The 17,944-nt window shown below is 41.0% G+C and overlaps 1 protein-coding gene across 1 annotated transcript in view; it reads left to right on the forward strand.

The window, feature by feature from the left end:
- Positions 1 to 17,944, forward strand: part of snx29 (sorting nexin 29) — a 147,606-nt gene that overhangs the window by 99,260 nt on the left and 30,402 nt on the right. The window contains exon 19 of the mRNA XM_069691296.1: positions 16,451 to 16,591. Coding sequence (XP_069547397.1) covers positions 16,451 to 16,591 — 141 coding nt within the window. The remainder of the gene's footprint in view (positions 1 to 16,450; positions 16,592 to 17,944) is intronic.

Here is a 17,944-nt window from a genome sequence, read left to right on the forward strand (position 1 = left end):
TCTTTAAATGGTTAATTATCCCTCCAAACTATTTTTTTTTTTTTTTACCACGTTTTCATCCTGAAAAAGTGAGACATAAATGAAGCTGTGTAGCTTTTAGTTTTAGGATCGACACTATCGCTAAAATGAGAGAACCTTTAACCGTGAATCATGCCATTAGGCTCAAGGTATTTTATATTGTTCTTGGCAGACACTCAGAGGTAGTCCTGCTGAGAAACTGACTGCTGTGCTGCTGTCTGATGGGAGCTTTCAGGTCGTTGATTATTAGGTGTCATACCTGTGGTGAGGAGCCGTAGGAGGGATACACTCTTTGAATTGGAGCTGATACCGTTGAGCTATCATAAAGTTTTGTTTGCTAACAAAGTAGAGACAGATCCGACTGTGATCATCTGCCAACTTATCTGGAGTCACACACTTTTGAGGAGTAGCTTGTAGTTTGAACTCGCAGGAAATGACAAATTGAGACGTTTCACATCAAAACGCCAAAAAAACATCCCATCACACCTCAGTTTACACCAAAACAGGGAAAAATTGACATGCAAAGAGCTTTAAAAGGTCTGATTTACTATGTAACCCTCCTGGAGACACATGCATACGTGGGTCGATCAAAACGTTCCGAGCGCAAATCAAAGTTTGTGTCAAACGTTTTTCTAAAGGTAACCCACCTGGTTGCTTCTGACCTGATGCGCCTTTTTTGGTTTTGGACAGAGATGTTCCCCGCGATTGCCATTCAAAATACCTCGCCTGGCTAATTGCTTTATTGCTGTAGACTTCTGAAGCATTTCAAAACTCTCTGTTACATATTTCCCCAGTTTGACACTAACTTTGATGCGTGCTCTCTGCTGATGTCTACAGAGTAATCGCAGACGCACCTGGACCAGCACCCACAAAAAGCTGTGTAAGTCAGGTGCTTATGTAGATAAAGCGATGAAACCTGGAATACTTACTCATGAAGGTTATACATTATTTGTGCTCCGTGCACATCTGGGTGCTGCTTACTGTTCACGAGCATCAGGAGCAGTCTCACAACTTTTGGATCTACTTTTATATACACTGATAGCATATCGGTGATGTTAGGGCAGCATGAAGTGGACAAGTTTCACCTTCCACCTTTCTTTTTGTACAGCCGGCAATGGAGCCAAATGTTTGAGTTTTGTCCCAATAAACTCAGTGTTTACTGCCTTTTTGTGGCTTTAGCCCCTCATCATCATCCATTTCTCTGCCTTTACACCTCCTATTTTACTCTCTTTGTTTTATCATCTTCCTCTTGTTCTTTTAGTTTTTATCAATCAGCCTTTTCTCTACTTTTTACTCTCTCTTTCTTCTTTGCTGTCTCTCCCTCTCTTTTTTTTTTTTTTTTTTTAAATCAATATTCACCAAATCATTTGGCATTTTTAGGCAGGCTGCAAGGGGGGGTGTTGCTCCTGATGGTGAATTCCAGGGGAAAAAAACAAGTAGGGACCCTCCCACCCCCACAGCAGTTTGACAACAGTAATGAATTACAAATTTACCCTCATACCTCTACCCAGATGATACATAGAAGACAAACACTTGGGAGGAAAAAAAATGAGGGACTGTTTGCTACAGAAACCTTTAGTGTGTACTCGTGCATTCATTTCTGCATAGAGAGAAGAACACCCGTGTTGAGAAGCACTGGCTCTTTTATACATTTATTATATATATATATATGCATTTTTTCCAAATGAGCAATTCTCTTTGATCAGCAAAAAGCTGAGCCTATAATTTCAACACAAAGTCACAAAAAACTTTCCCTGTTTTAATTATGCTAATGAGACTGGATAATGTCTTCTGTAACTTTTCTCTCCCTCATCTGTTTCCTCTCTGTCCTTCACACTTGTCTTCTATTTCCATAGAACCACATTTAAGAGGCACTGTAGGTAAAAAAAAACCAAAACATGAGCACAAGTGTCCGCTGCATTTTTTTTTTTAAAGCCACATATATATGATCTATTCTGTGTCTTCATGCATAGGACAGTACATTTAACTGCAGCTGTTTGTGCAGAAAGAGAGTGATAAAGGGTCCCAATTAATAGTAGTTACATAAACCATCTTTGGCTGTCCCCGCGCCTCCCAAAGCCTTTAATATGCACCATATGAAACCACATAAATCAGCCACTCAATGAATAATTGAGACGTCGTCGTTGACACCCTTTCAGATATGTGCGCCGCTGCCTGTGACGGACTGTCAACCCCCCCCCAGAGAACTGCAATGTGGGAAATCTGTTAGCACCTTTAATTTCTGTTAGCCCTGGATACAGCTGGGTCGACTTGGGAGACTTGTGGCTGCCGAGGCGGCGAGCTTTACATCCAGACTGGCTCAGTGTGAGGTGCTCTGATTAGCCAGAGGCTTAAACCGCATGGTGCAGGGCTGCTTTAACTATGCAGATGAGATTTTACATCCATATGTATTAATGTGAACTCAGAGTGTGTGTGCTGTTGCTGCATTCAAAGACAGATGGATGTTTTTAAATGTAGGTAATGCTGATTGTGATCCTGTTGGAAGTTTTTCTATGTGTCGTCATGCACAGATACTGGAATCTGTGTGTGTGTGTGTGTGTGTACATGCGTGTGAGTGATTATGGTTATGATAATGGCTGGTTGGTGACTGAGTGAGATAACTATTATGTTGATGATGGTAGTGATGAATGTTTTACAAAGATGATGATGATAATTACAATCGTTGTCTTGGTCTTACATCCATCAGTCATAGATTAAACACCCTCAGGAAGGAACAGAGGCTGCTGTTTTAATGCCGCTGCTCTCTGCAGCATTGGCATCTCATCAACTTCAACATCAGCGTAATTTACATTACATTTCCATTTAAGTCAGTGCTCTTATCTACAGCGATTCACATTGGGGAGGCTGATGTTCGCTGGCTTGTTCAGTGGAAATGTGTTGCTGCTGATGGACGTGTGTCTGAAGTAAGAGGGATTAAATCTTTGAACACAACAACTGCAACACCTGTATAATGCATTATAGATCAATACAACTGCAGGAAATACTATCACTTTAATAGACCCTGTATAAATATATTTTCACAATAATAGTATTGTCTGATGACAACATGTCAAATGTTATAATTTTTTATATGAAGGCAGAACAAGATAATAAGAAACATTTCTGTTTTAGAGCAGCATATTTCTTTTTTGTCAAACTAAATGCTCACTTTCTTGTTTTAAAAACAACTAGTTTGGTTTCTTTCATATAGTTTTTAGTTTGGGCCAAAACCAAATGGAAACCAACAGTGACATCACCAAGTGGTTTGTGATCTGCTGTTCTTTAACATTGAGTTTGGCGTTTTGACTTTCGCCATCTTGCTGTTTTGGAGCCAAAAATGACCATATTTGGGCAATATGGGGAGGAGTGAGTGGTGAATCTGCCTCGATCTAATGAGGAACCCGAGGACACTACACTCGTCCACATAAAGCAAAAAAATCTGACTGCTACGGCCGGTCAAACCAACAGACATGCCCCCAAACATACCTCTCTATAAAGCCAAATATCAAATTATTGATGGAATTATTTTTAGATGGACCACCAGAAAACAAATAAAAAGGAGTGACCTCAGTGATTGACACTATTATGACTTGTGGAATTTTTTTTTATTGACTTTGAATTTAATGAGAGAAGTTGAATAGGAGTCTATGGAGCCAGAGCCTTTCTGGAGCTAACCCCTACTGGCCCTTTGTGGTATTGCAGTGTGACAGACATCTTGCCATCACCAAGGGTTCTTTTGGCCCGAAGTATATTTTGTCAATGTGTTTATTCCACACAAACAATATCTTACATCCCTTGTGCCACATGTCTTGTCCGCAGCCAGCCAGCCTGCTGCTCAGTGTCCCCAGGAGGGAGCCACGTCCAGTGACCTGCCAGGGGTTTTTATGTGGAGAGAGACAATCAGTGATTCATTGCAGCTGTGCTAATTAAGCCTCTTCCAGGCACAGTTCCCTGAATCACTCCCCCAATCAGTCCTTCCTGCAGCCGAGCCAAACCATGCCCCACTACCACATGCAGTTATGGCACTTCCGCACTGGCCTCACTTATCAGAACCGGAAGCTACGTCTACTTTTATAGATGGCAAAAACGTATTCATGATCACCAGTAATCCCTCTATAAATTGGCATACCTGTTGTTGTGAATTTGAATATTACTGCTTACACATTGTGTGTTTGTCCTGTGTGACAGATGACCTGTTCAGGGTGTCCCCTGCCTTCAGTGCCTTGCAACCCTGCAGAGGATAAATGGGTGTAGATCAATTATGGATAGATGGTTCTGTGACCGTAAATATGTAATATAACCTCAGTCAAACAATATGAACTCATCATTCTCAAATTTTCCAGCTCATGTAGGCTTCAGTATCCTTCTGTCCTTTTCTCACATATGAATGTTTCCTTTGATCACAACAATACAGTGAGGAAAGTCATCAGTTTTTTGTGATATAATGAGAAAGTTGGACAAAAACATAAAGTCATAAATTCTTGTACTGCCTCTTTGTCTGGATTTTATCCTTTTTAACGCAGCATAGCGACACTGAGCTGTATGTGCTCCCATCAGTCACAACAAAAGTCCTGCTGTGTCCCTTCATCAGCAAGCCGCCCTCCAATAACAACTTCAAAGGTGCGTCTTTAGCAGGTGGAAGTGGGATGTGAGAGGGGGGAGGAGGGGGAGCTTGGCTCTGCTCTTTTTCCCCGGGGGACGATGGAGGAATCAGAATTTGGATGGTGACGTCGTTGTCCCTCGGAGGAAGTCGGGGGATGGTGTGTGTGTGTGTGTGTGTGTGTGTGTGTGTGTGTGTGTGTGTGTGTGTGTGTGTGTGTGTGTGTGTGTGTGTGTGTGTGTGTGTGTGTGTGTGATGATCTCTGCTGTAGCCTCCGGACATCCGATTAAATCTTGGGGCTGGAACATAATTCGTCAGTCTGCCTCACCTCCCTCCTATGCGCTTCTCTCTATGTTCCTTCTCCCTTGTTACTCTCAATTTACATTTACCCATTCTGTTTGTCTCTCTAATTGTCTGCTGCTCCCTCTCATGCTTCATTTTCCTCATCGCTCCACTGTCCCCTCCCCTCCCCTCTTTCTTTCCGTCCCATTCATCTCCACTACGCTCTACACCCTTTGCTACCCGCCCTTGCCCTCAATCGTTTGATCGCTCGCTTCCTTGCTACACTCAAAGCCACTTCTCAGGACCTGTCAGTGAATCACTTGTTCATGTGAATGAGGGGAGAGAGGAAAGAATCTCCTACCGTAACTGAGTTTTCAGTCAAGTGCTTGAGAGGGGGGATGCACAAAGAGGAGGGAGCTGACAGGAAAAGGGAGTGGGGGATGAAGAGAGCAGCATAAGGGAAGCAATTGCGATGAGTGACGGAGATAAGAGCCGCGGTGTGTCCTGTTTTCCTCCTGCTGCGGCATCAGACGTTTTTTTTTTTTCTCCAAGGTAGCCTCCAACTTAGACGCTGAGCACTGATATCTGGTTACCACCCGCTGCTCTTAAAGAACTTGTGCTGAGTCCTCAAGTGATAAAAAGCTTACAGTGTCTGGCGTATTGATGGCTGTTCTGTATGAGGAAGCGAGGAAGAGAATAGAAAGAACTGTTTCCCTATGAGCCTTCAGAGCTTTATTTTACATCGAGGGGAGGTTCAATATTGGTTCAGCATTCTCAATGAGCAGTTAACCTCCTGACGTTTTGTGTGTACTTCCACCAGTGTTCAGACCTTAGGTGTCTTGCCTTTCTATGGTTCAGGCAGGATGACATCAAGGAAATATGTTTTATACAGCAGTGTTTGTCAGCTCCCTGTACATGCTTATTGTATCTTTGTTACTTCCAACTTTCTTCTATTCGTGCGGGTTTTAACTGTGATTGTCAAGATTTTCAACAATTTAAAAAGTTCCCCAAAAAAATAGCATTGCAGTTTGGTCACAGATGATCCGCTATCTTTAGATCTCAGCTCAAGCTGTGTTAAAGCTGTTACAATCAAAATGTCTGTATTAACTATGGATCACATGACCATCTTTGAAAGGGGTAATGATGATAAATCCACACAACACTGAAAGGCCACATAGAGAGAGCAGACCTCAGTCTAGCCCAATATCTTCTATGATAATTTAAATCTGCAACAGCAACCATTACATATGCAAATAGGCTTGTGCCTTCCTGAAGCCTCACAGCTCAGCTGTTGTACTGGTTCCAGTTCTGTCCTGTGAACCCACTGTCTCCGAGTTTGAGCAAATACATGTGTATCCCAGAGGATTAGTGGTCTGTAAATGAGGCTTGTGATATGGAGTCATATCGTATAACTAGAATTGCCTATGTTTTGTCTGATCCATCACCTGGATTTTAAGATGTATGGGATTTAGCAGGTCAAATCTCTCAATGTTAACGACACTGAAATATTATTCTGAGGATCCGCCCTGTGATTCAGATCCCCTCGATACATTTTGTGGTTTCTTCCTTGGCCCATTCATTACACTTCTACCAAGTTTCAGGAAAATTTGGCCTGTACTTCTGCTGACAAACTGACAAACAGACAAACCGACGCTGCAGTTTTCTCAGCTGTACAGAGCTTTATAGCAATTTATTATTTGGATTTTAACCCGCAGCTTTACTGTTTTTAATTCCTTGCTCTTAATATGTTGTTTTTAGGCAGATGTTTTTAGCTAAAAGCTTCTAGACAACCACTGTATTTGACTTGCTCAGCCCCAAACAGCCAATAAAGTTGTAAATGCCTCTTGGATGAGTAAATAGGAAAGTTTACCAGGAACAAGTTACCCAAGTCATCATCTACAGTTGTCATGATTTTGGACAGTTTGGTGCTGATGGCTCGCAGTTGGGTCATTGGGTAGAATTTGGCTCTTTATAATAGTCAATTGATTAACATATGTTGCTTTAAGAAGTAACAGTTGAAGTCACTAATAGCCTTGATGCTGTTATGGCTCAGAAACTCTGAAAACTATGCATTCAGTCTACTTTTGTTTTGCATTTTTGTTTAGCCTCTATACATCTTAAATTACACCACTGCATTCTATTGTTGCTGCAGATGTACGTGCAGCCTGCTAGCCTGCCCTTCTCTATTCACCCAAACTCCATTTCAGCTAAATCCTATCTCTGAAAAGCATCAGCGGGCACTTAGTGACTGCTAGCAGATGGATTGCTGCTTGCTTGTTTGATTTGTAGAGTGGTGTGACATTTTCCTCAATTCAGACAGTGAAATAGAAAACAGAATAGTTAAATAATAGGCCCCTTTCACATTTAGGAGTTGTCGGAGAGGCTTGGGTAGCTGGTAAAATGTGTGGAAAAACCCTCCCTGCACACTCGCTTTTAGTTTCTGTTATTATGTTTTAATGAGGAGAAACCTACTGGAAACACCAGCTGCTTCCTTTTGTCACATTTTACCAACTAATGAAAGCAACACAAAGGTGATCTATCGATGTGTGCACTGCATGTATCACTGAGTACTTTTAAAATATAGATAGAGATGGCTTAAAAATCGTACGATGAAATTCTTTTTCACTTTTTCCTTCGGGCAGCAGTAAATACGTACATGTCAGATACCTAACTCATCTCCTGTTAAATGTTCTCGCTGTAGGAGAACAAGAACAAGTCAAGGGAAAGGAAAGGAAACAGCAGATTTGACAGGAGGCCATTTTTCTTGTGTTTTATGAGCTCGCCTCTTTCTCATAAACCTCCAGCTTCCTCCCTCGAGCAGAGCCAGTGTGTAGGACACACAAAAGGTGAAAGGCATTGTTTTATCAGCCAAAAATAATCACGTGTTGCTTCATCACACTGCCACAGTGATGCTGGAAATTTGTTTTTATGGTTGATTTCTTTGTAGACTCATTCAGTCATTCGAGTTCGACCTTTATTTCCCAATTTAATTCTTCATTCATTCATTTGCATCATTTAACAAACAAGCGCACTCATTAAAGCGAAGCTCGGTTTATTCTCCATCCGCACGCCTCCATCCTCTCTTCTTCTTCACTCCTTCTCTTTTGGCCCTTCTGCCTGTTTTCTTGCTTTTATTTTCCATACAGGTTCAACTGTAGTTGCCCCTTGTCTTGCATGTCTTTAGTTCTTCCTCCTCCTCCTCCTCTTCCTCCCCCCTGCCTCCTCTCCACTCTTTCGACAACGTTCATCCACCTCCTCGTCTCTTCCTCATCTGCATCCACCAGCTCCTTTCCTCACAGTCTAATTTTGTAGGATGTCAGGAGCAGCAGCACTCTAAAATATACCTCTGCTGCATTCAAGGTAATAATCACCCTTTCTCTCTTCCTCCTGCATTGTCCAGTTTTTTTTTTTTGCTTCATCCTCTATTTTCTACTTCTCTCTCTGAGTCTGCCTCATTGTGTGATTTCTGTCTTTGTGTTGTTCTTGTTGTATTTCTAAAGATTCACATTCAGACTCGGTGTCTTTCTCTGATTAGGCAGGTTTCCAAATTTCAACTAACTTTCCCCAAAAAATGGCAAATGAAAATTAAATGAAAAAAGTTAATTAATCTCCACCAACTGTTTTTCTCATTATGAGGAAAACAGTTGGTGGAGATTATTCTCCAATTGGGTGCCATTTATGTATCGCAAAAGAAGAGATCATAACGAGATAACTTGATTGAAAGACGCCCATTTAAACCTCACCGGGAAACAACGGAGATCGTGATGGAAATATGGATTCTCTGCTTTAAAAAAAACCATCAGCTTCTCCTCGTCACGCTAAACATATCTGACTTTCGATTTAGTCTTTTCAGTGGATTGAAGTCACATGTTTCACTTTAAGGGACGTGCACATGTATTTACATATGTAGAACAGCCAATCAAAACGCCATGTTGCTTAAATGAGCTGTAATTGGACCAACGTCTTCGTCACAAGCTAGATCATCTAAAGTACAGAGCCGATTAGTAACTGGTACAAATTTCATCACTTGATCATCATCAGTTCCTAAGTTGCACACATTTTTTGTGAGCGCTGATCTGTGTGTATGGCGATTTCTCTGTGGAACAGAGGGGGCACATCAGATTTTGTGTCAAACTCTGGAAATCAGCAACGGAGACCTTTAAAATCCTTCATGAAGTGTGTGGCAATGAAGCAATGAATCTGGAGAGGTGTTTTGAGTCCCATTCATGTTTCTGAGAGGCGGAACGTCACTGATCAAAACTGAAAAAGGCACATCAAGTCAGGCCCGCAACCAGGTGGGTTTTCTTTGACATTTGCAGGGCTGTACGCTGTAATTTGACAATTACAATTCCATCTTTACTGTTTGTACTTCATGGTTAGCCATCCAATAGTTATCAATGTATTTCACTTAAACCCACGAATGCCAACCTCATGGTGGTGCTAGATGAGGAGGTCACAGGATTACCAAAAGTTAGCAGAAGGCATCTTCTTGGGAACATGAATGCCTGTTCAAAATGCAATGGCAATCCATTCAGTAGTCGTTGAGATATTTCAGTCTGGACCAAAGTGGTGAACATGCAGACAGAGTGACATTACCATCCAGAGAACCACACCCCTGGGTGGGAGGATGAGGCACACTCATGCCTTTCCTTTCCTGATGCCCTTTGCTCCTGTCCCTCCTCTCAAAACCTCCAAATGGGTTCTATTTTCTTCCTAATTGTACAAATGTTTCAGCCCACAATGATTTGTGAAAAGAGGGGCGATGCCATGAGACACTTTGGTGTGAGATGGCTCACTCTGTCCTCTTGCTCACTCCCTCTCTCTCTCTCTGGCACTAGTTATGTCTCTCAGGGGCTCCGAGGCTTCTCTCCTCTGTTGTTTTTCACGAGTTGTATTGGTTCACATCATGCACTTGTAGCTTGCAGCCTTTGTTGCTACATGCTAACATCAAACACTTTAGCTACCTTCAAACAGTCAATTTGATGACATCATACACTGGTCAAAGACGTCGTCAGCCATCTTGTGCCTGACAGTTGCATATTATTCCAAGTGTGAAGTGAGAAAGAAGGCTCTCTGTATGGGTGTCATGCAGATAGTTTTCACCACAGTCAGAGCTCCTGCAGTCAGCCCGCTAGTCAGATCAGGAACAACATACCAGAGTCTTCTCTGAGGGAGAGAGAGAGAGAGAGAGAGAGAGAGAGAGACATCATTATCATCTGCACTCTGCATTTCTCAGCCGTGCCTCACGACTACTCCCATTTCAACCTGCTTGTTGAAATACCCTCAGGCTAAAGAGCCAGTTAAATGTCAGGCAAAGAAAAAGCTGCAATTATCCGTTCACAGACTTTTCTGTTTCAGATCTTGACTCCTGAAGTTATTTCACGGTGTGCGAGGACTCGTTTTTCCCTCAGGAAGCTGTCATGCTGTGTCTATAAACCTGCAGAGATGCACAGGGGTACTTGCATGTTCCAGGTGTGGAAACCTCCACATTTCATGCATGCAATTAGGAAAGATTGAATCATGCAATATAGTGGATGTGTTGACCTTAGACCAACCTGCAGTTACTGAGGTGTCTGCTAATGGGGCTGCTAATGAATAAATGAAAGCACCTGCAAGCCCTTAGCAGGCTGGGAAAAACACAGCACAGCTTGTGTTATAGTGCCACTATCAAAGTGTAGTTAATGTAATTTGATAACTGCCATCTGACGTTCATTGGTGAAATTACTCAGTAGGAAGACAGGAAGAAGCGATTACACATTCTCACAACAGAGGATGCCCCTTACTTATTTTGTACAGTCGCTGTTGCACATTTTAAATGGTATACAGAATATTCTGTTCTCGCTCAGTGTTGTTCTACTTGAAAATATCATGGGGATTAGTCCAACTTGAAATGAGCATAGAAAAAAGCTGTGGGAAAAACGGTGAACAAACGGCAGGTTTGACGAGCAGGTCAGTTCATGAGTTCCATGGATAATTTTCATGGATAATTTTCCTCTCCACAAGACATAAAACTGTTGATTTAATGATTACTACGCCTTAATGGATTTAGATATGATCAAAAATCACCTGAAGAAATAAACAGGTTAACAAAAGCAAATTTATTGCAAAATTAAACATCTGTTTACCGTCTCATCTATTGCCATTTTAGTAACAGGTTACATAACGTAATTTGTTTAGGTAGGCATGACAATTTGTCATATCCTAATGGTGTGTTCATGCGCAACTGGAAAATGTGCAAAAATTCAAATCTCCGAGTGGGAGACTTTGCTACAACATGGCCAGAGGCTGAATGCAGGGAGTTTTTAACTGAGGTAACTGAGTAAATTACATGGAACTAGTCAGTATTGGAAATAAAGGAATTATAGCATTAAAAATACTTCAGCAACAAAAGGTGGATTTTCCTCTTTACCTTGACTCGCTGAGGTCATATTTTCATCAAACATACTATTACGCTTTCTCAGATATCCCCATAAGCTATTTAAATACTGACAGTAGGACTGTGTCCATCACAGTTGAGCTTTTAACAACAGCCAAAACCCATCAACCCTTTTTCGACAAGGTCCCTCTGAACCATCATTAAAGAGCCCGTTCCCCGTTTGAACACGGGTGTGATTGGAGTTATCAAAGCACCAGCGCTCCAACATTATTAATGCCATTTGGATGTCGCCAAGATTTTTGTCAGAGATAATGATAGACTATTTGTGATCAGTCACGGGGAGGAAGACAGTAGCTGGTGTGCATAAGCTAACGCGTTGCCATAAATAAGTGTGCCAATGAGACGGTGTAAAAGTGGATTAAGCTTGTCACGCTAACGCTGCAATATGTGAGGAGACATTTGATGTCTGAGAAACTGCAGTCACTATCTTTGCTAATGCAGCTCCTGCATTCACGCCTAATTGACGACATGTGGCTATATAACATGTAGTACATCGAGACATATGCACCTACTTATGTCTGGTCTGTAAAGAGTACAGTATGATCATTATGGATTATAAATACAATGAGTATGTTTTTTTTTTTTTTTTTTAATCAAGATATATTTTACACCAGGAAATGTCACATAAACTCATTAAGCAGTTGTCTGTGAGGTTTGTGGTATTGTTGGTGAACATAGATGTTTTATTTGTCTCTAAAGATGTCCTCTGTTAGTTACTTGTCATGCTTGTCAGGGATTTACGCTCAGCGGTGCATTTCAGCAGAACATATGGAATATTTAACAGCTCAGACCTTGTTTTTTCCAGTTGAACAACAATGTATGGAATACATTATGAGACGTGGATCCCTCGAGTTAACACCTCAGTAACTGCTTATTGCGGCCTTCACTTTGTCTCTGGCATCCTGCTTTTTACAGTCATGGAGTGATTGAGGCGGCCATGCAGTGAGAAAACTCTGATTTCCTGTGTTTTTGTAAGCGTTTTGATAATGTAGCCGCTCTTGCACTTAAATGTATGTTTTTCAAGCCTACCACATAAAAATTGGTCTCCCTAAACTAATTTTGTTAATATTGGTTTAATTGTCCCAGTAAAGCCCCTTGCCGGCGTGGCTTTGACTTTACTCGCTTTTTTGTTTTTTCCGTTTGGCAAAAGTTGTGGGTAGTATCTCCTACCTGGTACTATTTTTGGCATCGCATCCGTCGAGTTTTCAAGTGAGCTGAACCGAAGTCATAGTTGGTCTGTCTGCCTCTTTTTCCTCCTGTTCCCTGTGTCAGTCCTTCCACCCACCAGTGGCCTCCAGTTCCTGTGTCTCTCTGGCTCCAAGTCTGGTCTCCTGCCTGTCAGACCCACTTCACTTGCTCCCGGTTCCCTAACCAGCACCAGTTGCAATCATTTGCCCATCACACAGTCAGTAATATTAACTCACCTTCAGTCACTATGCTTGCCCTTAGGGATGAGCTTTCCATCCCTGCACTCAACCAAGTTGCTCCCAATGTGCAGGGGAGCACCTTGCATGGTGCTGCCATTTCTGCTGCCATTGATGTGTGAATGTGTGAATGGGAAACAATACCCTCTGAGACCACAAAGGTGATAAGGCAATGGAAACCATTTAAAATTTTCCAATACCACTTGATTCATGTCAACTGCCACAACCACATTGTGGTCAACTGAGGTTCTCTGTTTGGATTCGTTGAATTTGTGTGCTGTTGCTATAGTAATGCCTCTGCATTGATGGGGCACTATCTGCAGAGGAAAATTAAATCCAGAGAAGTACCTGGTACTGAAAGCGACAAGAGTCCAGTAGAGTAGAGCCGGTACCGGCAGTGGAAAAGGGTCATAATAAGTTATGATAGTGATCCAGGAGTACAAGGACTCTGGAACTAACTCACCTAAATGAAATGGAGTTGTTTTATTAATTACATATGTGCTTCTGCCAACTGAGAAAAAGGCCTGAATGAAGTCAAAGAAGCTTTCATTTGTCTCGATTAAGGCATTCATCATGCCTCAGTATTGTCAGCTCCATCGCTCTTTTTGATCAATACAACCAAACCATAATGCACCGAGTCACTGCTTCTCTTAACCTGCAAAAAAAGAAGTTTGTAAAAACTTAGATGTGCTTCTGTAGGTCAGACAAAGTGCTGAGATGACAAGTCTCCAGTCCATTAGCGGTCTTGTCGGGTCCCATCTTGTCAACTGTTACTGTCATTTACCAGATTCGGGTATTTCCTTTTGTGCAGCTGCTCTTCAAACAATAAGTTACTGTTTATCAGGGCTGACATTGTGGATCTCCTTTGAATTTTTTTTTAAACAGGTGCACACATTTTGGCATATTTACCATTAAAAGTATGCTGAATTAGCTATTAGTTCCTTTTTGAAATGTACCACTGGATTGTCAGACTTTTGCAAATCATTCTACTTTTCTGTAACTACACAGTGAGTGTCATAGTGCTAGAAAAAAATATCTTGATATTCAGGTTCAGCTCATTTAGTAAAAGTCCATTTGAATATGATTTTCTATGATTCATGTTGACTTCACTATGAACTATTATTTTCTGATATGTTTTTATGACATTAACAGTGTCTGCACATGTCTGTCCCTGCTCCTGAAATATGAGCAATGAGACATTTCAATGAGCCAACAAAGCTTCAGCTGCTGATATTCTTAATGGCTGTCCAAAATGCCACAATTTGTATGTTTGCCATGTTCCCTAGACTGCACAGTAGCATTAACGCTGACAAAAGATTACTGAGTAAAGCAACCGTCAACTAAAAAAGAAACTCTGTCATTGCTTGCTGCTATTATGTGTCAAAATGTGTTTGAGGTTGACATGAACAAAATGTAGTTCCTGTAGCTCTGAGTTTGTTGTCTGCACTAGTGAAAAGGACATTCAATTACATCAAAAGTATTTTTAAGACGTGTAAACTAAGTGTGTTAAAACCAAAGAATCCAGATGCCAGTAAAATTACATATTAACCATGATGATAGTACAATGTAAGCTAGTACTATCTTTCTAGAGATATCGGTACTTGTTCCAGACCTGCACAACTGTTCAATGGATTGTCATGAAATTTTGTAAAAACACTCATGGTCTCAAGAGGATGGCTATTATGGACTTGATTCCCTGATTTTTTTTTTTTTTTTTTTTTTTCAGCTCCACCAGCAGGTCAAAGTTTCCAATTATACATTGCAACACCAACTAAATGGACTGACACAACACATTTATACAGATTTTTTTTTTGAGTTCCCAGTGGATGAAACCAGAATACTTTGATGACTTTTCTTCAAGCAACAATGTAAAGTTGATGTTTCCTTTGACTATTTCACAGCTATTGAGTGGGTTACCATTAAAATTTTGAACACCTCAACGTTTTGTGATCTGCTAAACTTTCATCTCATGAAAGTTCACCATCGAATCAGAATCTATATTTGTCCAAAACTTTGATTTGTGACCAAATAGCTGCAAAGTTAATCAGATTCCCATCAACCGCAGTTATATTTTGTGGTTTGTGTTAATTAGCAAATCTTAAGCGAGGGCTATACATGAAGAGAACCTTTTTCTACAACATACTGACCAGACTCAAAGGTGGAGTAAAGAAGGGGGCCATCCACAGGACGAGTGAGAGGGGATAGTTGTTCAAATAGGAGGATGACAACACACTGTCTCTCCTGGAAGCATTCATAATGTTGTACTCGTGACAGAAATAGTTGTGTGAAGGATAAAAACATGAGCGCCAGAGGAAAAGTTCAAACCCTGCCTACTTTCTCACCCCTGAACATTTGCAGATGACCATGTGAAGTGGGTGTGACTGGAAAATTGTCAAATTTGGAAAATTGAAGGAAGCACTATCCCCAATTTTTGACAGTGGAAAGGTGTCGTGGGCGGGGAGTTCAGACACGGTTCGACCAAGGGCAGAGCACTGCAGTTGAAATACAGCGGTGGCTTCAGATTCACATTTCGTTCAGCGCATGCTGTTCTGGTGTGTTGACGTGATGCACTTCAGCCCTAAAAGTCTGACCAAAATGCAGTTCAACAGGGCATCTCAGCAAGAGTCTGCTTGAAAGTACATTGATGCTTCATCCAAACACCAGTCAATGTTTAAATATGAAAAGTTATGTTACCTAACAATGTAAAGTTGAATGTTTTGGCTTAACCCTGCTCTCTGTTCAACAAAGGCTGTAGCCATAAAAGCAGTAATGTCCATATGGAATACTTTCAGGACCACGTTGGGTTTTGAAGGTTAACATGTATTTCAACATTATGGCACAGTTTTGACATTCTTGCTCATTGTTGACTTTATCTTTTGACTTACCTAGTATGGGAGGAGCTATGCTGAGGTACATTTGGGAGATATTTAAATCACTTTTGTTTCTTTTGATGTACTTGAATCTCAAGTCTGTAATTTTGTGTAGTTGGTCTTTTTAAAATTGAATCCTCAAAAGCTGCTCTGCTCTCTCTTGTCTCCATTTATTCCCTGTTTTCTGCTGTGAAAATGGAGCCCAGCTCCCTCTTCTTTTTCTCCCTCACTTTCCAGTAATAGGCTCATCTTCTCTCACTGTCTGCTCCCTCTATATTTCATGAGTCCGAATAAAGCAGCTAATGGTCCATGGAAATGGTGGCGGCACAGTCGCGTCTATAGACTATTTCTGTCATGTGTTGCAATATGTAAAAAAAAACATGTGAAAAAAAACATTTTCAAGGATGAGAGGAATTCTTTCTTTCACCCATCTCATACATTTATTTTTGGGTGCTGTAAGAGCTTAATGACCAATATGTGAAATGCAACAGAAAGGCTATTATACAAGTGTGGTAATGGGGTGTCTGGCATTTTTTTTTTTTTTTTTTTTATCAAATCTTTTATAGAATATATAATATACATGCAATGTATCTTAATATTTTAACTGAGTTTCTCACAGGGGAAAAGCCCACATGCTGCCGAACTGGTTGTCTCTACAGTGTTGCTTTTAATTACTGATTTTCTGACTTATCAGACATGGTGAAATCAGGACACGCTGCTCCTGCTGATCATTGATGACGATGATCACAATGACGAAGACCATGACGAGGACAATGACAATGACAATGACAATGACGATGATGTGTCTGCCTTTCCTCAGGTGTACATCCGCATCCTGGACAATGAGTGGAACGTGTACAGGCGCTACACAGAGTTCAGGGAGCTCCACAACCACCTGAGAACCCATTTTCCACAGGTGGACACCTTCAACTTTCCACCCAAGAAAGCTATAGGAAACAAGGTGAGCTAATACCAACCGTGATGTCTTCGTGTGCCTGACGAATAGCCTTCCCAGTTGGGATGTGTCTTGAATTTCAAACTTTTTAATAGTCATTAAATTAAAAATCAAATAGTTTATGCAACTATCATTTTGACTTATTTCCTGGCGCCTGGTGGTAATACATTATTACCACCAGAAGGTGGCAGTAATTTACCTGAAAGCTGTTTGCCAGCCACCATTAAACACCAAAAGGAGAAGAAGAACATGTTGTTTCCAGGTTCTGGTAAAACGTGTGTGATTCTGAGATTAGATCCCACTGTTATAGCATGACAGACATGCAAGGAAGACTACAACCGTCAAAGGTTCTTTGGGGAATCCTTTGAAAAATGTATTAAAATGAGATCCAGTAAATACTCTGCCAGGTAAAGCTGAATTATTTAAAAAGGATACACTGAATGGTTAAAAGAGCTGCATACTGCATCCTCACTGATCACATGAACTATTTATGAAACATAGAAATAAAGAAACATTACTGCACTGTAGAGCTGCTCAATGCTCGACAAGCCTGATAATGAAAAATAAAACCCCTTTGGCTGCATGGCTTTCATAATTATGTAAGCAAGATAAAGGTTAGACTTATGCTTTATTGTTTATGTCTAAACACAGCATTTGTCACCTCTTATGTTTTATGAGGACTATACACTCCCATTGTTTTTTGTTGCATTTAATACCATCTTAGATAACAGATTTGGAGGTTCCTGGAGTGTAAAATTTCCTAAAATCCAATAAAAAGTCAGGCAGAGCTTTTAATATTTACCTGAACCAGCATCTAAGGCCATCCTCCACAGAGTGTGGAAATACCACACAGTGGAAGTGCTGTTGTGAACGGTACTTTTTAAGATAACCTCAGCCCCTACAAACATATGTAGTTAATTAATAACATGATTCTTGACCTCGGAGGTGGATTATGTTATTAGTGTAAGTACACCTGTAAGATAGATAGCCGAACATGCACCACCCTCCACACTCTTTGAATGCAGGGTATCACTGTTATACAGCCCCATGTGCGCTGGTTTGGCATGTGGAGAAATCCACAGCGTAACAGACTCGCTGTGCCAAGTTATAATTGCTAAACTGTGAATGAACAATCAAGGTTTATTTACTAAAGCCTTCCTCTAGCAGCCGGGGATTGTCGATTGAACCCCGTAAAAAGATACTCGCCCCACATAGCTTTTTATAACATTTTATATCAGATGGTGAAAATTAATAGCAGTCTTTTAAAGATGGTGAACTCTGCAGCAAAACATAAAGCGATGGTCAAATGGAGTTCACTACAACCACATCATTTGACCCTCTTCCTCTTTTGCCATGTTT

The sequence above is a fragment of the Brachyistius frenatus genome, unplaced genomic scaffold, assembly GCF_029030835.1.
Source record: "Brachyistius frenatus isolate BFR_SWC_R1_liver_20210118 unplaced genomic scaffold, ASM2903083v1 Contig_11, whole genome shotgun sequence".
NCBI classification, from domain to species: domain Eukaryota; kingdom Metazoa; phylum Chordata; class Actinopteri; family Embiotocidae; genus Brachyistius; species Brachyistius frenatus.